At 34.5% G+C, this 27,960-nt stretch overlaps 1 protein-coding gene across 6 annotated transcripts in view; it reads left to right on the plus strand.

Moving 5' to 3' along the window:
- Nucleotides 1-27,960, plus strand: part of NBEAL1 (neurobeachin like 1) — a 114,739-nt gene that overhangs the window by 18,041 nt on the left and 68,738 nt on the right. For 4 of the 6 annotated variants that reach the window (XM_084893156.1, XM_084893154.1, XM_084893153.1 and 1 more), the window contains exons 4-23: nucleotides 4,182-4,343; nucleotides 5,494-5,575; nucleotides 6,117-6,244; nucleotides 8,219-8,301; nucleotides 8,647-8,732; nucleotides 9,503-9,809; nucleotides 9,973-10,079; nucleotides 11,266-11,352; nucleotides 13,379-13,462; nucleotides 16,395-16,493; nucleotides 16,582-17,162; nucleotides 18,049-18,181; nucleotides 19,362-19,481; nucleotides 20,419-20,722; nucleotides 22,782-22,867; nucleotides 24,105-24,194; nucleotides 25,744-25,912; nucleotides 26,353-26,486; nucleotides 26,909-27,068; nucleotides 27,176-27,278. In XM_084893156.1, coding sequence (XP_084749282.1) covers nucleotides 4,182-4,343; nucleotides 5,494-5,575; nucleotides 6,117-6,244; nucleotides 8,219-8,301; nucleotides 8,647-8,732; nucleotides 9,503-9,809; nucleotides 9,973-10,079; nucleotides 11,266-11,352; nucleotides 13,379-13,462; nucleotides 16,395-16,493; nucleotides 16,582-17,162; nucleotides 18,049-18,181; nucleotides 19,362-19,481; nucleotides 20,419-20,722; nucleotides 22,782-22,867; nucleotides 24,105-24,194; nucleotides 25,744-25,912; nucleotides 26,353-26,486; nucleotides 26,909-27,068; nucleotides 27,176-27,278 — 3,105 coding nt within the window. The remainder of the gene's footprint in view (nucleotides 1-4,181; nucleotides 4,344-5,493; nucleotides 5,576-6,116; nucleotides 6,245-8,218; nucleotides 8,302-8,646; nucleotides 8,733-9,502; nucleotides 9,810-9,972; nucleotides 10,080-11,265; nucleotides 11,353-13,378; nucleotides 13,463-16,394; nucleotides 16,494-16,581; nucleotides 17,163-18,048; nucleotides 18,182-19,361; nucleotides 19,482-20,418; nucleotides 20,723-22,781; nucleotides 22,868-24,104; nucleotides 24,195-25,743; nucleotides 25,913-26,352; nucleotides 26,487-26,908; nucleotides 27,069-27,175; nucleotides 27,279-27,960) is intronic. The other 2 variants (XM_084893155.1, XM_084893157.1) reach the window with 2 other exon arrangements.

Below are 27,960 nucleotides of genomic sequence, written 5' to 3' on the forward strand. Positions count from 1 at the left end.
TAAGGAAACTCTTTGGGCATTGGGTGTCAGAGTTTTATTGGGTCTTATACTACATTGACCATGTGATTGAATTCAGTCACCAGCTTCTTTCCCTCCCAGAAAGTTGGGAAAAGAGGGTCTTTTAGATGTGGCCAGTCTAGCTTTTTTCAAAACCTGCTAAGGGCCTACCCTGCATCATTTCATTTGTATAAAATTTCTTTATTACACCACAGGCATTTGAATTGAAACTTACTTTTCTATTTCTGGCCTTAGAGTAGGGCCTTAGAAAAACATCTTGGTAGATGTGAAGTATTTATATTTTAAAAAGATAGATTTGGAAATGGGGGGAAAATTGAAATCCATGGAGAGGTATAAGTGAAAGTACAAATCTATCACTTTCCAACTCTTGCAGTTCCAAGCCCACTGCCCAGATAAAGTTGTATCTCAAGTCATCTTGAAGACCCTTGTGCAATTCAGGGAATAGAGGTTAGGTTGGCTAGGTTAAAAAAGCTGGAGAAATGAGGAGATACTTTTAATTACAAGAGAAACTTCATTTATAGAGATGTGTTGAGAAGGGAGGGGAAAAACAGATGATGAGAAAGAATATCTGGAGAATTAAAAATCTTCAAGGAGGAAAACATTAGCAGGTTGGGGGTGGAGGTAGGCAGTAAGAGAGTAGGCACAGATGAGTTGAATATGGAGAATCAAATGGGAACCAGATAATGAAGATCCAGCATGCATTGTTAATGGACTGATTTTTTTTGTTATGGAAGATACAAATCTCTACTAACGAATTTTCTGGATAAGAACATCATGATGAAGTGTTTTTAAAGTCACTTTGGTGGAATTTGGAGGTTGGATTGGAAAAGGGTTAAGACTGAAGGTAGAAAGCCCAGTTAAGAGGTGATTGTAATAATTCAGGGGAAAAAATCAGAAGAGCTTTGGACCAATGCATTGAGCTTTTTTTTTTTTTTTTTTTTTTCCTTTAAAAATATTTTATTGATTTTTTACAGAGAGGAAAGGAGAGAGATAGAGAGTTAGAAATATTAATAAGAGAGAAACATCGATCAGCTGCCTCTTGCACATCCTCTACTGGGGATGTGCCCGCAACCAAGGCACATGCTCTTGACTGGAATTGAACCCGGGACTTTTCAGTCAGCAGGCCAACACTCTATCCACTGAGCAAAACTAGTTTTGGCTTGAACTTTTTTTTTAAAGAGAAAAGTGGTTGTTTTGATTTTGTTTTCAGTGCATTAAACTTAAGAGAGGATGTGGTTGTGCTTCGAAAGCAATAGTGCTGTAGTATTTATAAATACAGTTTCAGAATTCTTCCTCATTAGATTATTTATAACAGGTTTATAAAGGTTAAAAAATATTAAAATTTTAATTCAAAATAAGGTATATGTTATTGATTCCTTAAAAGAGTATTCTTGTAGTTTGTGCATAGAAGTGCTTTTAAAATAATTTATAGTTCACTTTATGTCTTGAACCTAAGGATTTTATGGAGTTAAGATTTGGACCTTTGAATGCCTAGGATTTTCTAAGGGGCTCTTGTTCCTGTCCTTACATTATAAGTGTCTCTTTTTTGGGTACATCATTTCTAAAAACATTATGTACATTTATAGTACCACTACTACATTAAGGTAGGTGGGAGAATGCCAAGAACAATGCTTTATTTATGATTTTGTTGGCTCCTTTAAAATTGTATTTTATATCTTTATCAGAAAACTGAACGATAAATTAGATTTTACTACTAGAAAACTTTCAATTTCTCAAGTGAATACTGTGTACAAGATGTTGAAATTAATCAACATCTTGTACATAAAGAGGAAACTCACAGATAATCATTTAAAGTAAACTAATCTATAGAATTTACAAGTTAATTCATAACACAAGACAAGGATTGCTTTTACTGGAATTTAAAGCTTTAACATTTAAGCTGGATTTCTTCCTGTGATAGAGACAGCAATTAGTAGCTCTTTACAATAAACATTTATAGCCAAATAGAGGAATAGAACAGATTTCCGGAATAGGTTAGGGAAATTTCAGGAAAAAGGAACATAGAATTTTGTGTAGTAAAGTCCTAGAGGTAGGAAAATGCTTCTCAATTCTTAAATCTTCCTCATATTAGGAACATGGCTAAAAATTTCAACTTTAATTATATATGGTGTTCTAACCAAGTCCAATTTTATAATAACTTTGTTAAAAAAAAACCCAAACATAGATTTCTATTTTAGAAGCTGATTTTTCCCCGTCTAGTAAGTACAAACACGCAAGTGGATAATGGGACAACTAAGAACAAAAGGGACTACTTGAAATAACTAGGATTGATTATTAGAAAATATTTTGTTTGCTTATGTTTTTGGAAAAGTGAGAAAGAATAGTTGAGCTTAATCTTAAAAATCAGTTATCTTTAAATGTTTATTACTTTGAAGTTATTCTGTTTTTTTCTAATCTCTTTTTTAGCTTTTCAGTAAGAAAAAAGTATATATACAAATGAGAGTACCATCTACACTAATAAAAGAGTATAATGCAAATTGACCATACCTTCACGACACCCACCAACAAATCAGGAGTGAATATGCAAATTAACCCAAAAAGATGGTGGGTTAATTTGCATATGCAGGGGCCCACAGGCTGAGGGCAGGCATTCTTCAACGTTGCAGCCACTCCGGGCCTGAGGGCAGCATGGGAAGGTGGGAAGGCCGGAAGGCGGCTCCAGCCGGAGCAAAGGCGGCGCTGGCGGCCAGGGGAAAGAAGGCCCATTCTTGCACGAATCGTTGTGCATCAGGCCTCTAGTCTATAAATCAGAGAGAATGAAAGAATCCACAGCTACAAGTGAAGTAATGCCTACATTAAAATAAAACATGTATTTTTGTAAGATGGTTGTAGAATTTGACAGTCTTGGCAATGTGACCTGTGATTTATTTCCTGTGTAATTAAAGTCAGGTGTTTATTTTATAAAACACTTTACATTGTAGTGTGGTTCAGAAAGAGACTAATAATATTTATCATATTTTTTACTGTAACTGCTAGTAATGTGCTTTACATTTTCTGGCCACAGTGAATGAATTAACCTTTTTTTAACTCAGTGTAAAAATAGTAGTAATACTTCATATTAAGCATTATCAGAAGAGAGACAGTTATGAAGTATAATTGTTATTAGGAGTTTTTTAGGTATTTCTTTGTGATTTGGGCATTTTTCTTAATAGTGTCAGGGAAATTAGTATACAGAGGCTTACAAAAAGATTCTTAGGCTTTAGTGATAGTACTTTTAAAATATACTACATTTTTAGAGTTCTTTACATATTTCAAAGCTGAAAATGCACATTAACTTTCTGATTTTAGAACCCTGTGAAGAGAGCCAGATGATACTACAATTTTATAGATTAGGGAACTTTAGAGATTAAATGAAGTGCTTCATGTTACAGAGGTGGAACTTAGTAAGCAGGTCTTCTGACTGTGCATCTAGGAAATTTTTATTATAAGAGATACACAGAGGAACCAGTCACATCTGGTGTTGGATTTGTCCTTAAAGAACCATATAGTCTTCTTACACAGAAACCAGTTGTCAAAAATATTGAAATATTACTTTAAAATATCTTCTATTGATGTTCATGCTTGGGTTCTACATTCACCTCTTTTTCTGTCTGCTTTCCTTTTGCTGGTTATCTTCTCTCCTTTATCTGATCACATGGCTTGGGGAACCTATAGATAGGTGAATATTATTTATTTAAAGCACTTGACAAATATTAAACTAGGTATAGGTACTACATTTCTGTTTGATAGTTATTTCTTTTAGAAATGATATACACACACATTATTTCTAAGTAGAAAGTGAACTAATTTATATTCTAAATATTTTCTTTAAAAATAGCACAATTCAAAATATAAAAAGTCTCTTTCTCTGTCTTTTTGGTAAGCCTCCTCTGAAGTAAGACTAACCACTCCTCTTTAATAATCTTCTCAAGTGTCACTAATCATCCATCTGGCAGTGCCTTGCAGAGAAGAAGGCATAGAATGTCTGGAATAAAAGAGCTTCTTTAGGATTTGAGCTGAAAAAGCAATTCCTCTAAAGTACAAAACATTTTCTTCCTGTATTTAAACACCCTTCTTTTTAAAATTCTTTATTGTTTAATACTAAAGTATTACATGAGTCTCCTCCCCCCCTCCCTTCTTCTTTTGTTCTCCTTATATTGTAGGGTAGATGATGTGCCTCCAGGAATATCTCTGCTTCCTGACAATATTCTGCAGGTTCTGAGGATCCAGCTACTATACTGTGTTCAGAAAATGGCAGATGGGTTGGAGGAAGAACAGCAAGCTTTATCAATTTTGCTTGTCAAATTCTTCATTATTCTTTGCAGGTATCTAGTGCAAATAAACTTTGTTTTCAGTAAATATTACCAAAATGATAATGCATTTATTGATTATCAATGGTGTTTTATCAGATGGAGCATTAAAGAATGAGTGTTCCTTTTGCAATAGGCTTGTGGTTTGTTATATTAGAAAGCCATTTCCTAGTTATAGAGAGATTCAGCCAAGATTAAAAATTGCTTTAGAGTAAAGACAATGACAGTTTTTCCTAACCAAGAGTTTGTTGCACTGGTATTTTCTAAGTTGTCCTTACCTATAGACATATGTACATTTCTATTACTGTGAATTATTTTTGAAATGTATTTTTCTAATGTTTCGTTTTATAAATGTACCAAGAAATTATAGTTATTCTATAGCTTATATTTTTCAGGTTTATAGATAATTAGGTCTGTGGTACTTAAATTTTAGTATGTCTAAGAATCAACTGGGAAGCTTAATAGAAATATAGAACTTGAGCCTTATTACAGAAATTCTGATACGGAAGAGCTCAGGCACCCCAGCTGGTGTGGCTCAGTGGTTGAGGGTCGACCTATGAACCAAGGTTTGCGTTTCTCTTCCTAGTTAGGAGACATTTATATCCTGCTATGTTTCTGAATTCATTTATTAACTTCAGTGTTTTTTTTTTTTTTAATAGAGTCTTTAGAGTTTTATATGTACAATATCATGTCTTCTGTGAATAATGACAGTTTTACTTCCTTCTTTCCAATTTGGATGCCTTTTATTTCTTCTTGTTTGATCACTATGGTTGGCACTTCCAGTACTATGTCAAACTGGAGTGATGAAAGTAGGCATCCCTGTCTTGTTCCTGGTCTTAAGGGAAATGGTTTTAGTTTTTGCCCATTGAGTATGAGTTGGCTGTAGGTTTATCATATAAGGCTTTTATTATGTTGAGGTATGATCCCTCTAATTCTCACTTTGCTGTGAGTTTCTATCAAAAAAGGATGTTGGATTTGTCAAATGCTTTTCCTGTATCAGTTGATATGATCATGTGATTTTTGTCTTGTAATCTGTTAATGTGCTGTATCACATTTATTGATTTGTGAATATTGTGCCAGCCTAACATCCCTGGAATAAATAAGCATACATTTTTCTCACCATTTATATGTAATAAATATATGTATATTTTTTTCCTTCTCACAGAAATCTATCTAATGTGGAAGAAATTGGGACTTGTTCTTACATAAATCATGTTATCACTATGACAACACTTTATATCCAGCAAGTAGGTGTGAATTAATATGTTCCTTTTTGTGGCTTTACTGAGAGTAACTAAGTTTTACTTTTTCTGTAGCATAGTAAAGTTAAATGTTTTCAGAGGACATAATAATTGACAAGAGAATTAAAATTGCTATTGGTACAATATATTTCAGGCATCTTATACATATCTAAAAGTAGAGATGCAATTATTAATATATTTATTTAAATAAGCAAATTATTTTATAAATGGCTTTTAAAATGACACAATTTGTCATTTATGTATTATTTATTCATCAAACATCTCTTATTGAGCACATAGGTTTTTTTGAAAAGATGTTTGGTTATTCATTGGAAACCCTTCCTAAGAAATTAATAAAGTTTGAGAGGTTATATTCAGTTCATCTAATTGACTATATATTTTAGATTCGAATGGAACTTAGACTTATATGAATAAAAATAATTTATTATTAGATAATGAATGAAACATAGTCCTTTAATGATGTAAGAACGTTATACAGTTTAATATTTTTAACTAAATATAATTTTATGATTAACTTTATTCTCAGTTAAAAAGCAAAAAAAAAGAGAAGGAATTGGCAGATCAGACATCTATTGAAGAATTTGTAATTCATGCATTGGCATTTTGTGAAAGTTTATATGATCCATATCGGAATTGGAGACATAGAATTTCAGGGTATGTCTTATAAGTCATAATTTTCATTTGAACCTACATGTCATAATATGTGCAATTCTTCAAAGCAGAGCATATTCTCTATCAAATCAATTGGTAAGATGTGTATAGGATGACCCCTATTTCTGTCTCTGAAGTAGAGAACTATATTGAATTCATGATAAATGCCACTTCTAGATAATCAGTTCACCCTGAACTTTTATTTTGTGATGCAATTGAGTGCTAATAAGCAGATAGGGAAATTTCAGAGCACAGTGGCATCAAGTAGAGAACACATATTTTTCATGGAAAGGTCTCTGTTTTTAAAGCATATTTCATAATTTGAAAATGATTTTTAACATTTTGTCTAAGGGGCGGGTCCAGGGAGGAGGGAGTCAATGGAAAAAACAACAAAAAACAAAGGGGACATTTGTAATACTTTCAACAATAAAGATAAATTAAAAAACAAAACAAAAAAACCCCACAACATTTTATCCATTTATTTTTAATAAGTGGAGCTTGTGTCAATCAGGGTCTAGTCAGGAAAACAAACCATACTAGTATTTAAAAAAAGAGAACAGTCCTAGCTTATTTGGCCCAATGGATAGAGTGTTGGCCAGTGGACTGAAGGGTCCCGGATTCGAATCTGATCAAGGGCACATACCTGGGTTGTGGGCTTGATCCTCAGTATGCAGCATGCAGGAGGCAGCCAATCAATGATTCTCTCTCATCACTGATGTTTCTATCTCTCCCTCTCCCTCTCCCTTCCTCTCTGAAATCAATAAAAATATATTAAAAACGAAAGAATATAAGGTGGGCAAAAGCAGGTTTACAGTTGTGAGTAGGTAAAACAGTTTATTCATTCATTGCTATTAAATTTTCTACAGGAGCAGCTGTAAATCTACTTTTGTCCCACCCTCTATAATACAAGTAAATTGTCTAATGATATTAGAGAACTCAAAAAGCATAGAGGGGCACTGATAATGCAGACACAGTGACTTCAGGAAGCAACTACTTCCCTGGGGCCAAGGGAATAAAGGGAAGAGATTGGAGTAATCAGAAACTAGAGGTTTGGAGAGCTTCTGAAGTGCTGCATGGCTTGAACCTCTGAGGAAAGAGCATTGCTTAGCCAGTGTGGGTACTGATGAGCAGTTCTGAGATTGCCAAAAATAAGTGGAAGATAGGAACCAACTGCAAATGTTGCAATGAATCCCCTTTTTGCTCTTTAACCTTCTGGGCTCCATTTAGTACTCACTGTTGGTGAACTCAACAGTTGGGGTTGCTTGGCAGAGTGAAATATAGTTTGCAGAGTGCCTGTCCCAGAATCACAAAGTAGTAGAATATAGGATAATGATTTTGGAGTTTAATGACAACAGCATAATTACCAGTACAGAGCTCAGTGAGAAGAGTTGGTAAAAGTATATTCTATTTGTGTTGGCCTCACAGGAGTCTTTGGAAATATTTCAACTATCAATATATTGGAATTGTCATTAAAAACAAAACTGATCCCAGCCCATACTGGAGCTATATCCTTAAAATGGAAGAAGCCAGTAGTGTGAACTCTTTGTGTCCAAATAAGATTTCAAAAAGTGTAATAGAATAGCCTGATTTCTGATGAATTTCAATGGCACTGTTGTAATAAACTACTATCTTAGGTATCAAATTAGCAGTACTGCTGAACAGTTCTTTTACAGATTGGAAATTTTAAATAGCTAATTCCTTTTTTCATTTCGGATTTGGAGACGTAATCTGGTAGCCATGTTTGACCATTAAGCATTTTTTATTTTTGTTTACTTCAAGAGAAGAAATCCTTTCATTGGTAAGCATTTAAGTTATTGGCTAGACTTCCTCTTTAAGATCATGTCATTCCTGGAGATGTATTATTTAGTACACAAATTAAAAGTAAAATATTAAATTTATTTTATAGTTATTTTTGTAATTGTGCCCTATCTACAAGTCCATGATAATAATTTGGTATTAACTTATTTTTAATGATAGACGAATCCTAGGTACAGTGGAAAAGAGCAGACAGAAATATAAGCCAGCTTCTCTCACTGTGGAGTTCGTCCCCTTCTTTTATCGTAAGTAACTGCTCTAATTCCTCTTACTTTGGTTTTGTATTGGTAGCCCTGTGACTTTAGGCAAGATATTAAATTCTGACTTTCCCTTCACTCATTTGTAAATGGGGGCAAAATGTCATCCTCATATGGAATATTATGATAATTAAATAAGATGGCATAAAGTATCTGAAGTATTACCTGATAGATGGTTTCTCTTTCCTTTTCTGTGAGAAAACACATATCTACCTTGCCTTTTATAGACATTAGCCTTTTCACAAATAGTTCTTAATGTTTTAGTGTCAGACATTCCCAAGACATATTATAAAAGAAAAATCTTATTTATTTGTTTGTGTATTATATTCACAGAGTGTTTTCAAGAAAGTGAACATCTCAAGGAAAGCCTTAAATGTTGCTTATTGCATCTCTTTGGAGCCATTATAACTGGTGGGCAGGTGAGGAAAGTGTTGAATGTTAATATATGAAACAGTGGTTAACAGTGCAAAAAGCTTTCCATGGTTTGTTTGTTTATTTATTTATTTTTAAATATATTTTATTGATTTTGTACAGAGAGGAAGGGAGAGAGATAGTTAGAAACATCGATGAGAGAGAGTCATCGATCAGCTGCCTCTTGCACACCCCCTACTGGGGATATGCCCACAACCAAGGTACATGCTCTTGACCGGAATCTAACCCGGGACCCTTCAGTCCCCAAGCCGACGATCTATCCATTGAGCCAAACTGGTCTCGGCTCCATGGTTTTTTTAATGTATTCTTTGTCTTTTTATAATTTTGTTATATTTTTCTAACAAATATTTTTCTAACTAATCTGCTTCTTTTATTTGTTAGCTCCTTAGAAACCTAAATAATAATAATAATATCATATTATCTTTTTATTTGTAAAGTGTTAATATCTTTATAGTCTACTAAGACATATCCTTGACCAAAACTGTGTCACCTGGCTATTCCTAGCTTAGCTACAAGGGAAAGTGGTGAGTTTTCTATGTGGGGAGATTGCTATCTGAGTAAGAATTCTGTTAGGAAATGAAGACATGTAAATCGCTGGTAGTGTCTGTCAAAGTATCTGATTAAAAATGTTTTATATTTGATATACTAAAATAAAATGTTGTCTGAAGACCTGCTAAATTCCTTTTTTTTTTTTTTTTTTTCCAAACACAGAAATTCAGTGTTTTGGATTTCATTTTTGTTGTCTCTCATGTTTCAGAAGAATGCTTTGCAAGCAATTTCTCCAGCCACCATGGAAGTTCTTATGAGAGTTTTGGCAGATTGTGATTCCTGGGAGGACGGAAATCCTGAAGAAGTGGGTAGGAAGGTAGAACTGACTCTGAAGTGCCTTACAGAAGTGGTGCATATCCTTCTCACGAGCAGCTCTGACCAGCGTCAAGTGGAAACCAGCACTATTCTGGAGAACTATTTCAAATTGCTGAATTCAGATCATTCAGCTTTACCTAATCAAAGGAGGTCCAGAGAGTGGGAAAGCCGGTTCATAGCTCTACAGATAAAAATGTTGAGTGAGTATCACAAAGAGTTTATTATACCCATTCCTATTATTTCCTAATTAATTTACCTCTTTGTCATCTGAAAAGCTTAAATTTAAAATATGGCTAGATTAAATGTTTTATGATCCCAAATTTTCTACTTCATAAATTGATGATTTTGTTTTTATTCCCCTAGATACCATCACAGCCATGTTAGATTGCACAGATAGGCCTGTTCTTCAAGCCATTTTTCTTAACAGTAACTGCTTTGAACATCTCATACGACTGCTACAGAATTGCAAGGTATTTTTCTATTATTACTATTCTTGATTTTTATGAAGTCATTTTATGTTTTGATTCAAATTTGCGCATATTGTTTCTATTTATTTATTGTGGTAAAATACATATAAAAATGTACTATTTTAACAGTTTTTAAGTGTATAGTTCACATTATTAATTACTTTCACATTCACATAGTTGTGCAACAATCGTTACCGTCCATTTCCCATGTTTCTTTTCATCTGGTAAAACTGAAAGTCGATACCTGTTAAACAACTTTTCATTTTCCCTTCCACTCAGTAACCACCGCTGTACTCTCTGTCTGATTTTGACTATTCTTAAGAACCTCATGTAAGGAGAATCATACAGTGATTTGTTTGTTTTGACTTATTTCAGTTAGCATAATGTTCTCAAGAGTCATCCATGTTGTATCATATCTTCCTTTTTAAGGCCAAATATATTTTTGTGTCTGTGTGTGGTACTCCATATTTTGTATTTTTCATTCATTGCTTTGATTTTTACCTTTTGGCTGTCAAGGATAATATTGCTATGAGTAATGAATATATAGATATCCCTTTGAGACCATGCTTTTAATTCTTTTGGGTATGTATCCAAAAGTGGAATTTAGTCTGTCTCAATAGCACATTGTCTTTTCTGTGAGACATTTTCTGGCTGATTCTTTAAGAATTTAGGGATATTAACTAATTTAATTATTGCTATTTCTTATTTTAGTAACTTTGAGTTCCAACACAGAGCTAAATAATAATTATAGTATGTGAACTAATGTTTGTTATAAAAAATGAATATGTACACAGATAATAATTTATTTATTTATTTTTAAAATATATTTTATTGATTTTTTACAGAGAGGAAGAGAGAGGGATAGAGAGTTAGAAACATCGATGAGAGAGAATCATCGATCAGCTGCCTCTTGCATACCCCCACTGGGGATGTGCCCGCAACCAAGGTACATGCCCTTGACCGGAATCGAACCCGGGACCTTTCAGTCCGCAGGCCGACGCTCTATCCACTGAGCCAAACCGGTCTGGGCACAGATAATAATTTAATTTTAAAAAAAAGTGGTGTACTTCACAAGTGGATTCTTGGATTTGTTTTCAAGATATGTGGAAATCCATTTAAGCTTCATTTCTGCTTATGGGTTAACAATCCAATGTTCTTTCTCCATTATTCTTGTCTCTGTTTTTAACAGCTATTTTTAAATGCTAACAATAAGGTGGCAGACAAGAACGAGAAAGACCTGGCCAACAAATTACTGACAGAAATAAATGAGGACCAGGTATCTACAAAGCCTGCATCTTGTTTCAGCTGAAGTCCAAAATCAATCAATGGGAACAACTATTCCTGTACTTTTCTTTCTTTTGTCTTAAAATACACAAACATTACTGAACTCTAATCTAAATTATTTTTGAAAATTCTTCAAAGTAATTTTAATTTTTTAATCTAATGATAAGTCTATTACTATCTTCATAGTTAATATAAATAATCAATAGCATTCCACCTGTGTGTGTGTGTGTGTTCTTTTTAGTATGAGGAGATACAAAGTACAGGAATAGGATCCCACTATCAATGCTGTCCACGTGGTGATGACTTCTTATTTTGGGGGCTTCCTTTTCTAAACATTGTGGTGTATTGGAATTTTAGGGCTTTGTTTGTGAAAATGTATGATCAGTTTTAATATATTGATTCTTTGCTTCTTGTTGACAAATAATGATTATAATTCAATGGACAGCCTGAATCTTGGAGGAAGGGAAGAAGATGCCGAACTCTTTGAGTCTAAATTTAGAATAAGACTTAACCTTTTTTCTTTTCTAAATATTCGACTCTGTATAAGGTAGAAATATAATAGTTATGTTGCTTTTCATAATACATTAGGTAATTTAGTTTGGCTAGACCACCTTCAAAGTTGCTTTGTCATTTTCTTTTGCCCAAAAATGTTTGTGAATGAGCTTACATGATATCATTATCTTAATGTTCAGGTTTATAAATAGAGCTGTGATATAGAGAAGGACATAATCATCTCTCATTTCCTGTTCTGGATGTGCAATATCAATTATAGAGTATTGTTTTAGATTTCTCTGAATTAGTCCCTCTTTAGGCTTTCTTATAGATCAATAAAATAGTTATAATAGTCTTCTGAGAGGTTTATGCTAGTATTTCTAATTTTAGGTTCTCCGATGCCCAGTCCTCTTAGAGTCTAGGAAAGATCTTTTTTTGTATGAAATTCTGTATGCAGAATGTTTAATGCATATTATGTTTATTAAATATATAATGTTTAATAAACAAAGAACATCAAGATATCAGCTTAAATAACTTTCCTGAAAGTGTTAGAGCTTGGCTTAAAACAACAAAGATCAAATCAATTCAGTCCCCTTGTACTTAAATCTTTTTTAGCGGGAGGGAGAGAGGAATATCCTCTTTGGGGAGTGACTAGCTTCAAGTCATAGTAATATAGTCCCAAAAACAAGTTTTGGGGACTCTTAGGTTTTACAATTTTCTATTCCTTACGTTATGCTTTTGTGGTTGATGATTAATGTTCAGGTTTTAAAAAAATATTATTGAGTTTATATTTGTTTTTGGTGTTGTTGTTTTTTTATTTATTTTTTTACTCCAAATCCACTGATCTGAAATTTAACACATATCTTTTTTATGATAAAGTTTAAACCAAAATAGGCAAAACAACTTTTGCATTGAAGTTACCTTCTCAAAAACATGATGGTGCTTACCAGATATATACTTCATTTTCTGTTCTGCTTCAAATTCTATATTTTATGTAAAAATAGTTACTCTTTATTATTTGCATGTGTGATTGATTGGTGCATGCACATATCATTTCAGGATTTGGAAACTTAAGTAGACAAGACTATTTTAGACATCTCATTGTATAAGCTAATGAAATTTAAATGTAGGAAGTCAATGTGTATTTTTAAGGAGGATTAAAACATAATAGAATTTCCAATGATATACCTCCCTCCCTTCCTCTTGAGATTGTCCATTTAAAAATAAAAAGCATGTATTAAGTAACCTTGGTGTTTTGTATTGTTGATCCCTTCCCCCCCAAAAAAAACATTATTTTAATGTAATGAATGAATGTAACCCTATTGCTCTTGACATATGGCTTATTTTCTCTCAAGTCGGTAACTTTTCTTGCAGGTTCTATATTGTTTCAGAAATCAATTTTATTGAAAGAGGAATGTATTGCATGTTAAGTAATTATTTTTTCAGGTTTTCAGAACAAAGGTTTCCTAATTGAATATAAATCTTGACTATATTTATTAATTTCTTGCTTTTCCCCCCTCTGGTAGGCATTTCAGGGACAGTTGGATTGTTTGGCTGTATCAACCATTCAGGCTTTGACAGCAGTAATGAACAAATCTCCAGCTGCTAAGGTGAAACATATTCCTAAGTTCTAAAAATGTTGCCTTTGATTTATGAGTTTTTAATATATAACCCCCAAAGTCATGTAGGAAAGTGTAATGCATAAAGTTTCATGCCTGAAATGAAATAGTTTATAAAATATCTCATCTTAGTTTAGGAGTTATTTTTTCTGATAATTTTAAAGACATATGCCTGTGATTGATCACTGCTTTGGGATTAAGACATTGATGACTAAACTGCAAACTAGTAAGGATTTACAGTGTCAGTCAATGCAAGGGAAGAGCACTGGTTTTGAAATGGTGAAATGATTTTTTTTAAGTGACTTTATATAGTTCATTTAAAGAATTGAATCTCATATTATAGGTTTTTTTAATTAATAAAATAATCACACTTTCACTATTTGGTCATTTCTGACTGATGAGAATATGGACACTTTTCACACGTTAATAGCCCTATCAATTCTGGACTTGTTTTTCCATATGGCCATGGAAACTTTGCTTCTTTAATTGAAGTCACTTAGTATTTTCTTTTTCTTCTCATTTGTTTTACTACCACTGATTCTCTCCTGCTATCCGTTTATGCTGATTTGTGCTAGTAGTTTCCTCCTTGAGTAGTTTTAAAGATTGTGAGATCATCTATATAAAGTGGTTAGCATAGTGCCAGGCACATGGTAAGTGTTTAAAATGTTATTGTCTATTGTTATTACCACTAGAGGCCTGGTGCAGGAAAATTCATGCACTGGTGGGGGCGTTCCCACAGCTTGGCTTACACCCTCTTGCGGTCCTGGACTCCTCAGGGGATGTCCGACTGAAGGCTTAGGCCTGCTCCCTGGGAATTGTGCCTAAGCTGGCAGTCAGACATCCCTCTAGGAGCTCTTGGGGGATGTCCACCTGTGGTGGGCGGGCCTAAGACATTAATTGGATATCCTTTGCGATGCTGTGGAGGTGGGCGAGGCTCCTGTGACTGCTGTTGCCCTGGCCAGCCATGAGCCAGCTTCTGGCTGTGCGACACTGCCTCTGTGGAAGCACACTGACCACCAGGGGGCAGCTCCTGCATTGAGCATTTGCCCCCTGGTGGTCACTGCGCATGATAGCGACCAGTTGTTCCTGGTCATCCTGCCATTAGGGTCAATTTGCATATTACCCTTTTATTATACAGGATATTATATAGGATTTACTTTTTTATCCATCACCTCTAATTGAGGCTTTATGTCTCAATTACCTTCCTAGTACCAGAAAGGAATGAATTACTCCTTGTTCCCTGTACCATGCCTTCAGTTGTATTTCACTCTTTGTTGTTTTTTGTTAAGGGACTAACTTTTGCCTTATATTCTTGCTATATATGAATCTTGGTTAGATTCCTGCTGAATAGGCTTTTACAACTGTTAACTGGCTTGGGAATCGAAGATTCATTTACAAGTTTCTGTAAGGAAAAAGATCATTTCCAGTTCTAAGTATTTTGGCGTATGAGTATAATGGGTTACTTGTATTGTATTTAAAAAATACCTTTTGAAAAGATTTTCTACCCTTGATTCTCCTCCCCAGTCTTACTCATTTTAAAAAAATCTTTGATATTATAATGAGTATATATACTGAGTACATACACTGAACGCATAATAATCTGGCCACTCAGTGCATATCCTATATAATAAAAGGCTAATATGCAAATTGTACCCTCAACCAGGAGTTCAATCAGCAGGTAGGCCGGCCAACTTCCCCTTGGCCAGGCTGGACCCCACCCATGCACGAATTCATGAACCTCTAACACACACACACACACACACACACACAAACACACTAGTGGCCAGGTTATTATGTGTTCATAGATCATAATAATCTGGCCACTCAGTGTATATTTCTGCCTGCTTTATTGGACCAGTTTAGTTTGCTAGGTTTTTTTTTGTGTGTGTCTCACTAGTTCATACATGTGGTTTAGACCTTACTAGAAAGAACTCAGTGTTCCAGTAAATTCAGACCCTTTAGATCAGGGATGGGGAACCTTTTTTCTGCCAAGGACTACTTGGATATTTAAAACATCATTCCAGAACCTTACAAAAGTGTCAACTTAAAAATTAGCATTCTATATTTGTTCAGACATTTAATTAACTTATCCCTAATGCCTTAGGAGGGCCAGACCAAATGATTCCATGGACCTTATATGGCCTGCAGGCCAGACGTTCTCCACCCATACTTTAGATACAAAGAGTCAAAAGGAAACTACCCAGTTGTTGTTGTTTTTTTGTTTTGTTTTGTTTTTGGTGTGTGTGTGTGTCTGTGTTGGCCACTACTCCAAATTGCCAGGACTCTTTCATCATTTAAGGCTGCTATCTGACTCCTGTTATTCCCAAATTCTCCTTATTTTTTCTCCATTTTTGTTTTGACTTAATATAATACTGCCATAATTATAAATCAAGTGAAGAAAGTAAAGTGTTGCCCAAACCGGTTTGGCTCAGTGGTAGAGTATCGGCCTGCGGATTGAAGGGTCCCAGGTTCGATTCCGGTTAAGGGCATGTACATTGGTTGCGGGCACATCCCCGGTAGGGGTGTGCAAGAGGCAGCTTGTCGGTGTTTCTCTCTCATTGACGTTTCTAGCTCTCTATCTCTCTCCCTTCCTCTCTGTAAAAAAATAAATAAAATATATATTTTTTTAAAAAGTGTCATGTAATCTAACCTGTAAAATACAATAATTTTATGATACACAACTATTTACTAATTTTTTTATTTTTCATTTTGGTAGATTATTGTAACATTGTATTCCAGAACGTATATGGAGTTTATTTTAAGATGAAGACATGTGATTTGAGAAAACAGAAATGTTAAACTCATGATTTTTTAAATATTATGTTTATTAGCTTAAATGGATATTATTCAACATTTAAAAAAATATTCCAGCAAATTTGGTCTCTGAAAATATGCTTTGATGTATTTATTTTCCCTCTCCTAGGAAGTATTTAAAGAAAGAATTGGTTATGCACATATGTTTGAAGTATTAAAGTCTCTGGGTCAGCCATCACTAGAACTACTTAAAGAACTTATGAATATGGTGAGTTTTTAGCTCTATTAAAAAAAGTTCTGTTATCTTCATATCAAAGACGGTAACTAAAACTTTTATCTCTTCTGTTGCTTTACAGGCTGTAGAGGGTGACCACACTTCAGTTGGGATTTTGGGCATTAGTAATGTCCAACCTCTCTTGCTTCTTATCCAGTGGCTTCCTGAGCTAGAATCCCAAGACCTGCAGATCTTCATCTCTGATTGGCTGAAAAGAATTTGTTGTATTAATAGGCAGAGTCGAACTACGTGTGTCAATTCAAACATGGGAATTAGAATCATTGAAACCCTTGATTCCCATTCTTCCCTTCATCGAACTTGTGCTGAGAACCTGATTGCTCTCCATGGTTCCTTGGGGAATCAGTCAGTGAGCTCAGAAGAAATCCGTCGACTACTAAGATTGCTGAGAGTGGATGAATCTGAGTATATACACCCTTATACTACTCCTGTGACTCAAGCAATCCTGACAATGGCTCGAAAACAAAGTCTAGAGAGTGCACTGCAGTATTTCAATTTGTCACATAGTATGGCAGGAATTTCTGTGCCTTCCATACAGAAATGGCCAGGGTCTGCCTTTTCCTTCAATGCTTGGTTTTGCTTAGATCAGGATCAGTTGACTCTTGGCAATGCTAACAAAGGAGGAAAAAGAAAACAGTTGTACAGGTACTGGTACAAGTTATGGAATATAAGTGAATAGTGTCATGAGATATATGCTGTGATTCTTAAAAAGCTTTTTCAAGCACCAATTTTTTTTATATGTTTTAATTTTTCAAAATTTTTATTTCTCAGGTAGCTTGAATGAAATTGTCAGCAGTCCTTTCTTCCACAGCAGGGTGTGTGGGTGTGTGTGTGTGTGTGTGTGTGTGTGTGTGTGTGTGTGTAGTGGAGTTCAAAAGCAGAAATGCAGCTCAAGCATCTAGTTTTAAATGTACAAGTTACCTGAAGTTTTTTCATCCTTAGGGTGTATACAGTTTAATTATAGGTGCTTTGTTGCTTTCATAATATTAATTGTATATCTTAAATATTTTTTTAGTTAGGTTATGGAGGTTAGTTTGAAAACAAGTTCCATCTTAAAAATATTATAAAAAAAGGAGTAATAAATTTGAAATTGAATGGTAATTTCTCTGTCCCATTGAAGGTGCTATGTAATTATATGAAGGACCACAAAACCTTTATATACTAGTATGTACATCCAAAATTAGTTATTTCAGTAATCATTTTTATATGCCTTTGATTTTTAAGACCTTTTCTTATGCTTTCTGAATCTTATTTGGGCAAATTTTTAAGACTTGAAAACTTATAGCTTTACTATTTTTTATTAACAAGATTCCACCTATAAAACTACCTTTTATAATTTACTCAACTCTTATGTCCTTCCCAAAAGACTTCAAAAACATTGAAGCTAGGTTGAACTGATGTGTGATAATAGAATATAAGCCACAACTTGTTTGATAAAAATATTCATGATGAGGTTATGGTTTTTTGTGCTTCAGTGATAATAAAACTGAAAACTGATTTTAAAAGTACTGATAATATATATTTTTGTTAGCTTTTTTACAGGAAGTGGCATGGGTTTTGAAGCCTTTATTACCCATTCAGGTATGTTGGTTGTGGCCGTGTGCACAAAAAGAGAATATGCGACCGTTATGCTTCCTGATCACAGTTTCTGTGATTCTCTCTGGGTAAGGATTTAGGGCATCATATTTAACTATTTTTTTTTTAATCTTTATTTTGAAAGTATTACATATGTTCCCCTTCCCCCCCATTGACTCCTTCATTTAATTTCTTGATTTTTTTTTCTTTAAAAAGCACACATTTTGTGTATGTACATCAGGTGTTGTCATCTGCTGTTTTTGTTAATCCTCTCCCGAGGACATTTTTTCCATTGATGTTTTGAAGGGAGAATGGGACGTGGAGAAAGATAGAGAGAGAGACATTGAGACATTGATGTGAGAGAGACACATTGGTCATTTGCCTCCTGCATATGTCCCAGCTGGGACCAGGGATTGAACCTGCAACCCAGGCACATGTCCTTGACCAGACAAGATCTTTTGATGTGCAGGCCGTTGCTCTAACCACTAAGCAACATCAAGATCTAAGGTGTCATCTCCTTTTTGAGAATCAATTAATTTTCACTTTCTATTCATGTTGCAGTTCATCTATAAGGAGGCTAATCCTATTTATCATTATCATTGTAAATTTAGCAGGAATCATTTTTCTGCTAAAAAAAAATAAAATGAAATGTTATTTTTTTGATGTGTTCTAGACCTAAATTTGATTTTTGAATTCTAATTTAAAATGACAACATAAATTGTTAAAAACTACATTTCTGTTGCTGTTCTTAAAATATAAAATGCTTCTCATTAGAAAAAATCGATTCTAAAGAATACTCATAGACTTGGAAAACGCAGAAAAGATACTATGTAACAGTTGTGTATAGATTTTCTAGAATATATGTAAGTGCTTTTATAGTACTTCAGGAAAGTTATTGTTTAAGATCAATTTTTAAAAATTTTTATTGATTTCAGAGAGAGAGGGAGAGAGAGAAACCTCAATGATGAGAGAGAATCATTGATCAGCTGCCTCTTGCACGCCCCCTACTGGGGATCGAGCCCACAACCTGGGTATGTGCCCTGACAGGGAATCAAACTGTGATCTCCTGGTTCATAGTTCGACGTTCAACCACTGAGCCACACCAGCCCGGCAAGATCATCATTTTAATCAGCATTTAGTCATGCTTAAAGTTAATATTCTGCTGTTCACACACACTAGTTAGAGAGTACTAAATACTCTGAAAATATAGTCATTCGAAAAACTTAATGTGATTTTTTACCTTTTAAATATATGTTTTTACTTTACCAGCACAACATAACCATTGTTCACATGCCTGGAAAAAGGCCCTTTGGTCAGAGTCTTGTCTATATCTACGATAATGGACAGCAGAAGGTCTCTGCCCCTCTCAGATTTCCTGCTATGAATGAAGTAAGCACATCTAACCTACTCTTTATAGGACCAATTGATTGAGAATTCTTGAAAATTCAGTTTAATGTAGAGGTTCTCTTTATTCTATTTGCCCATAAATTTTAATGTTTCCTGTATACCAAGATATATTTAATTCAGTTAGCCTGTCATCATTAGATGAAGTTAGACAACATGTAATAGCAATTCAAGGAAGAAATAAATGCAATTAAAGACTTAGAAAAAAACAAACCACAACTTACAACAGCCAAAGGAAAACTAAAGAAAATGAAGAGAGCAGAGCAAAGGATCCTTTAATAAAGCTCTCCTACTATACGAAATACAAACTGTTATGATGAACTTGTTTCATTTTCCATTGAATTTGAAAAAATAATGAAGAAACTTTACATATTCACATTATAGTTGGAATTTCTTTTCTAGGGTGACTCTTAAAGAACATTAGTGCAAAATTTATTTGAAAGTATTGGGATAATTTTGAAAAAGGGCCTTTTCTGAAGGTAATGGAATGGATTAGATTGCTTCCCGAATCCTAGGATTCTATATTAATTTTTTGTTGCTATTTACCTCAATGACCATTTCAGGGTAACCTATAGTTGGCATTGTGTTATTGATGTATAATTCTCTGTTTATAAATTTGAAGGGGGAAAAGGAGTTTTCTCTATTTCATAATTTAGTAAAGTTGTTAAAAATTTTGTTTATATACATTTATTAAAAATTAAAAATTTGCAAAAGGATATAAAGTGATATTACAAAAGTAATGCATCCAAATCAAGTAGGTCTGAGGTAACATCTGTAATGTTCTCTTATGTGTACACATGCATACACATTCATGATCGGACAGATGTATTTATTTGCTTAATTTTATGTATTGTTTCATTTTAAATATGAGGAGAGAAATTTAATTAAAAGAGTGTAATTTGTTTTGTTTCTTAATTTTTAGCCTTTTATTTCTTGTTGCATTGGTTCAGCTGGGCAAAGAACCACCACTCCTCCACCATCCCAAATCCCAGATCCACCTTTTTCTTCTCCCATTACCCCTCATCGGACATCATTTGGTGGAATTCTGTCATCAGCCTCCTGGGGAGGAACAATTGAAAAATCAAAATCGATGACTAAATTGATATCTGCGGGAACCCAGGACAGTGAATGGGGATGCCCCACATCTCTGGAGGGTCAGCTAGGGTCTGTTATTATCTTCTATGAAGCAATACAGCCTCCTCAGGTGAAGGCATTATATTTAGCAGGTGTGTATATTAACATTCATACTGTTTAATTAAACTTATTTTTTTCTGTTGCCTAAGTCTGAAAGGGTATATTTGTTTTAATTGAAGCTTAAAGAGAAGGAAAAAAAAAACACCTACACACCATACTTCCCTCCCCCTTGGCATTATTGAGATAAAATTCGTGCACTGGGCCTCTAGTATTGGAGCTTACACTCCAATCGGGGACCTCTTGGGGGATGTCCGATTGTCTGGTTGCCCCCAACAGCCCTCCCACGCCAGTCTGGTTGCCCCAACTGTCTTCCCCTGCCAGTCTGAATGCCCCTATCCTCCTGCCATCCTGCCCTCGCCCCCAACTGCTCTCCCTTGCCGGCCAGATCACCGCTAACTGCCTCTGCCTCGGCTCCCACCACTATGGTTTTGCCCAGAAGGAAGTTGGACATCTGGAAGATGGCTGGTCAACCCAGTCTAATTAGCATAATACCCTTTTATTAGTATAGATAGATTATATAGGATAGGATTGCTTAAATGGTGGGGAAAGTTTTTTTCATCAGGAGGAGATGCTCTTTGCAGACAAAAATACATAATATAATCTCTATATCTGGACTGATAGCCAGCCATATGTACTATACTGCCAAACTGGTTATTAAAAAACTGAACCACTTTCTTACACTTTACACCAAACAACTATTGCCCTTAAAACCCCTCCTCAGCACACATCTTAGATTCTACCTTCACAGTTCACCCAGATTAGGTTCTGATTGGTTGGTTTCTATGCCAGTCAGTGTCAAAAGCTCTGCCTCCTGGCAGCATTGGCTCCTTGCACTTCACCCAGATTTAGTTCTGATTGGTCAGTTTCTATGCCAGTCAGTGTCAAAAGTTCCACCTCTTAGGCAGCCATTGGCTCCTCGCAGTTCACCCAAATTTGGTCCTGATTGGTCAGTTTCTATGCCAGTCAGCATGAAAAGTTCCACCTCTTAGGCAGCTGTTGGCTCTTTTGGGAAGTCCAGAACAGCCCCACTGACAGCTATCTCTCTCTCTCTCTGGGCCTGATCTGCAACATCTGCAGTAGCTGCTGATCAAGCCCTGCCTCTCTCACTCTCTTCGTGTGGCTGCTGATCAGGACCTGCCTCTCTCTCTGGGCCTGTTCTACAGTTACCGCAGCAGTGGTGAGGTTGTTAGGCCAGAGGCTAACAACCTGGCCGTGCCCACCTCCCTTGGCCATCCTGCCTGTCCTCCTGCTGCCAGCCTTTTGGGCCGTGGTGGAGGGACCAAAAGGTGCCCCATGCACTTCCTGGTCACTGCTTGTCCGTCTGATCATTTAGGTCATGACAGCCCTAGGCTTTTATTAGTATAGATGAACTGTTGTACTTACTGTTTTTTTCTTATTTTGACTGATTTACTTATATTAAAATTCCAGGATAAATATTCAAGGTGTGCATATTATGGCTATTAATACATATTACCCAATCAGCTTCCAAAAGATATATACAGTCCTTAGCAGTAATGCATGAGTATGCCAGATTCATCACAGCCTCATTAAAGTGGAATGGTCAATACTGTTTCCTCCATTTTTTAGTGTAAAATGGAACCAGTTTTAATTGTATTTCATTTGATTATTACATTTGATTTGATTTGATTATTAAAAAAATACATTTTATTGACTTTTCACAGAGAGGAAGGGAGAGAGAGATAGAGAGCTAGAAATGTCGATGAGAGAGAAACATCAACCAGCTGCCTCCTGCACACCCCCCACTGGGGATGTGCCCGCAACCAACATACATGCCCTTGACCAGAATCGAACCTGGGACCTTTCAGTCTGCAGACCGATGCTCTACCGCTGAGCCAAACCGATTTCGGCTGATTTGATTTTTTTATTAGTAAAGAGTTTTGTCCTCATTTGTTATTCAATTTCTATGATATCCAGATATATCAAAAGTGATATAAAAATAAAGTACATTTTGGCTAGTGTGTTATATGAGTAGCTTGAAACAGCTCAATTTAAAATTTTGTTCTGATTACACAGAACTGAAGAGGCCTGATCTATTCAATGTGTGTGTTTGTGTGTATAAATAATTTTTAGGTCCAAACTGTTTAAGCCCTTGGAAGTTTCAAGAGTCTGACATGGTGGACCTGCCTGGTAATGTCCTCCTTCACTACACTGCAAAGGTCAGAGTAAATTTATGGATTGTTTATCTAGTTGTAATTAAGTATGCTATCTATGAACTCGAATATCTTTTTAAATTTCTTTTGTCATTTCAGTGGGTAATTGAGAAGTGGCTTGAATTGCCCTTAAAATTATTAATTTTCAAAGGAAGATGAGAAGCATTAAAAATAAAGGTGCACCTCTCATCTACAGTTTAGAGTGATCATTAGTCATCCCAATAGTATGAATAGGAATAGCTGTAATGGGAATTTGTACAAATGAATCTATTTCAGTAAATGAAACTGTTTAAATGTGTTTTTTTTTTTCCTACTTTTTTGGAAGGAGCGAGAAAACAGAATTGTTCAGCATTTGCTTTGTTAATTTTTAAAATATGATGTTAGAAGACGAAAAAAGGAAATGTTTACTTAGGATGGAGAAAAAAGCAACCACTTATAAGCATACCATGCTTAGTCATTTTTCCCTTGGACAAAAGGTCAGCAAGGACCAAGTGAAATAGATCAAAGGTAGAGCTGGGAGAAAGAAAAGGGAGAAGTTGCATAAAGAAACTATTAGTTTCCCTCATTATATTCAGTGTTACATTGACCAAGAAAATGCTTTTTCTGTGTTAGCTTATACATTATAGAACTTTTTCCTAGTTTAGTCTTCTAGTTTAGTTTAGTCTTCTAGTTTAGTCTTTTGGCCATAATTTATTACTTTGAATACTCATTTGTTATATCTGACCTAAGAAAATTTACTTATTAGTTGGAGTTTTCCCCTAACTTTTTATTTTTATTAATTTCAAACCCACAGAAAATTTGAAAGAATTTGAAAGGTGAAATCCTGTATAGTCTTCACCTAAATTTGCCAATTACCAATGTTTTTAAAAAGGCAAAAAAGTCTTCTTGCATATATGGTTTAAAAGAGAGAAAAAATGTGAAACTATGTGGTTGATGAGTGGTAAGTTCTAGTTCTAACTCATCTGCCAGATGACAAGCAGTAGTGACCTGCATTTGATAAGTACTTTAGAATCTAGTCCCTGATTCTTATTAGAATCAATCAGAGACTAATAATACTAAACTTAATATTGTAGGTATCTTATAATTGACTATACTATGTATCTTTTAAAGTTATGGTGAAATGTTCCATCTATGGTTAAAGTGTTATGTATTGTCTTTATTGTGCTTAGCTGTTTGCCATGTTATTTATTTATTTATTTATTTATTCATTCATTCATTCATTCATTCATTCATTCATTCGTAGGCCTGCAAAAATTCAATCTGTCTTGATTTATCTACTAATTGTTTGCATGGAAGGTTAACAGGAAACAAAGTAGTCAACTGGGACATTAAGGTAAGTTAATGATAAATGGTAGACAAGATATTTTATAAGTTTTACTGATTCTGTAGAAGGGTTTATGATTTAAGCACTACCAGATTTATTTGAATAAGTCACCATTAAAATGTTTGCAGCGTGAACAAATTAAGTAGTTAAATGACTGATTTGCTTGAAATTTAGGTTTTAAACTATGCCATCAACTTAACAATTTTTATGATAATAATATACTATCTTATTAATTGCTTCACTTGTTAAAAGGTATTTAATCCCTAAAACTATGTGGCAGATTTCTGGTCACTTTAACACCAATTAAATATGCTTATTCTTTCAGTGAACAAATCATTAGGATAATTCTTCCTGTGTAAAAAGAAATCCATCAGTTTGTATTAATCCTCATGTTATTTTTGTAGTATAAATATTTATTTATTTTATTTATCTTATTTATTATTTCAGGGGGAGAGAGAGAGAGAGAGAGAGAGAGAGGGAGGGAGGGAGGGAGGGAGGGAGGGAGGGAGGGAGGGAGGGAGGGAGGGAGAGAGAGAGGAGAGAGAAGAGAGAAGAGAGAAAGAGAAAAAGAGAAAACATCAGTGATGAGAGAGTACCAATTATCGGCTGCCTCCTGCACGCCCCTACTGGGGATCAAGCCCACAACCTGGGCATGTGCCCTGACCAGGAATCGAACTGTGACCTCCTGGTTCATAGGTGGATGCTCAACCACTGAGCCATGCCAAATGGGCTATAAATCTTTTTTCCTCTTTGATTTTAAGAACAAATATCAGTTAGCATAGTAAGATTTATGATTTGCTCACCAATTTATAAGTTAACTTTGGCTGTCACTTGTAAGATTGGTTTTACAAGGTTTGTAAATGTGAAGAGGTTGTATACAAACTTTAGTTGGGTCTACATGGCAGTTGAGAACATTTTAGCAATTCTTAATAGCTAATGTTATGTAGACTTCCTATATGTCAAACACCGATCTTACTTACACACACTGATCTTACTTTACAAAGTGGGAATTAATATAATCTAATTTTAGAGATGATGAACTGAGGCAGAGAAATTAGTAACGTGTCAGAGGATTTGAATATATTTTGTTAAGCTATTAAAAATAGTCATTTTGAACTTTGGTTGAAGCCACCTACTTCACCTATTTTGTTAAGTAAAAGTAGAGGAATCAGTCATATTTCTCCTGTCAAATATATTCTCTCTTTATTTGTTCCTCTGTTCATTATGCCTAATAGCCTTGTGACAGTTTCCTCTTACATCCTTAGTGTTACAAGATAAAGTCAACTCATGTGGTCATGTTTAGATTGCCTGTTTGGAATTCGTGAACTTTGGAAAACTAAGGTGCGGTAAAAAAGACCTGGCTTAATCTCTGTTGAGTGTTGATTATGGTGACTTCTAAAGCTGGTCTTTAAAGCATATGCCGATACAAGGGTTCCTATAGCTTAGATTGTCCCATACAAAGATTTAGTAAATTATAACCTCATACATACTGTGTAGTTATCAAATGACAAAATTGTCCTTGTTTTAAAGATTAAAATATTATAATTTTCTTTTTCAGGACATCATAAACTGCATAGGTGGATTAAATGTACTCTTTCCTTTGTTGGAACAAATTAGCCACTTCAGTGAAGGACAGATTCCCGAAGGAATAAATGAGAGAACAGTTTCTGAATTGATAACACCTGTAGAAGGAGATTGGGTGATACCGATCTCCACAAAGACATCAGGTATTAAGATGAAATTAATACAAAATAGTCATTGAAAAATTGGAGAACTAATTGAAAATAGATTAAGATGTCTATTAGGAAGAAACTTAACCATTTGTAGCTGAGGCAGCCCATCCCTAATTTTACTAATGTTCAGAAAATGTATAATACTTTAATCAGAAGACTTAAGATGTTGGTATAACTCTTATCCCAAGTTTGTACTTTTAGTGGAAATATGACAACATTGTTAAATTTACGGTAGAGAAAATATTTACATGTGCATATAAGTATACAATATGCAATGCTTCTTTTTCTGATATTTCTGTTCTGTAAGTGACCTTAGGAGGCAAATTTCTTAACTGGATTCTTTGTATGTTACACAATAGTCATTATGATAGAGAAAATATGATATAAAGTGATTAGAATAATTATGATAATTAATGGCATGTTCCCAATTCCAGAGTCAAGACTAGAGAGAAATTTAGTTGCAACATTTATCTTGATTGTGAAACACTTGATTCAAAGACATCCTATTAACCAGGACAATCTTATTCACTCCCATGGAGTTGCTACTCTTGGTGCCTTACTTCAGAAGGTGAGCTAGTCTAACATTATGTAGATGTGGCTGGTGATTGTAAATAGCAGTTAGTGTTGGAGGTTCTTCTTCCTAATAAATAATATTTTTTAAATTACACTATGACAGCTTGTTATATTAGTGTATATAATTTATTTCACAAGTAGATTTTAATAATCATTGAATCACCTTATACAAGAATTACTTATCTTACATAATAGGAACTTGTTTGTTACCTTTGTTATTTGGGATATGTGATTAATTCATAACAGTAGGAAAATATGTTCTAGCATTACTTCAGAAAAATTGTCTTAAGTTGTTTACATTATTCTAATCAACATTTTTATATTTAGTAGATGTTCTGAATAAATTACTTAGAATTATAGCTTAAGGGTAATTATTTAAACTAAGCTTTACAGAAATCTTTTCTGTTTGGATTTCAGGTGCCAAGCACTTTAATGGATGTTAATGTATTGATGGCAATTCAATTACTAATTGAACAAGTATCATTAGAGAAAAATATGCAGCTCCTGCAACAAATGTATCAGTATTTACTTTTTGACTTTCATATTTGGAACCGTGGAGATTTTCCCTTTAGAATTGGTGAGAGCAGGCTGTTAGATATAATTTTATAGTTGTTTTAGAAATTTATAACTACATGTATGACTTTATGATAGGTATATTATTTATGAGTGAACTTTCTGTTTTAGGTCATATACAGTATCTTTCTACCATCATCAAAGACAGCAGGAGAGTTTTCAGAAAGAAGTTTGGTGTGCAATTTCTCCTAGATACCCTTAGGATTTATTATGGGTATGATGTCCTTATGCCTTCTCAGTTTGATATTTTCTGCTTGCTACTTGATTGGAATATCTAGGTTGTTTATTTTCCAGCAATTCTAATATCCTTTAACTTCAGAGAGGCAGAATAGTGTGGAAGTCAAAATGAAAAACAATTCATCATATACTTTGGGTTTGAATCTTGTGTTTCATTAATTGACTAAACTTTTTTGTGCTTAAGTTTTCTGTTCTATGACAAGGATATAATAAAATTGAGATATCCTATGGTTGTTTTGAGGATTTAATTAAATGAATTAATAGTGTATAAAGCATTTAGAATTGTGTCTGCTACATAGTGAGTGTTGCATAATATATACATTAATATCTTTGTCATTGAAACTCCTAACTTCAGAAGGCTTCCTATTTAGAAAAAGAAGCCAAAGATACAATAGTTCTTTTTTTTTTTTAATTAAATTTATTGGGGTAACATTGGTTACTAATATTATGTTATGAGTACTAATAACATGGAAACATGTTTTTTAAATTAATTTTTTATGTGAAAACTAGAGGCCCAGTGCATGAAATCCGTGCACTCAGGAGGGTCCCTCAGCCCGGCCAGCTGTGAGCCCAACTTCTGGCTGAGCAGTGCTTCCCCTGTGGGAGTGCAGTGACCACCAGGGGGTAGCTCCTGCATTGAGCATCTGCCCTGATGGTCA

This window comes from Pipistrellus hanaki (genome assembly GCF_964339955.1).
Source record: "Pipistrellus hanaki genome assembly, chromosome: 8".
NCBI lineage: Eukaryota > Metazoa > Chordata > Mammalia > Chiroptera > Vespertilionidae > Pipistrellus > Pipistrellus hanaki.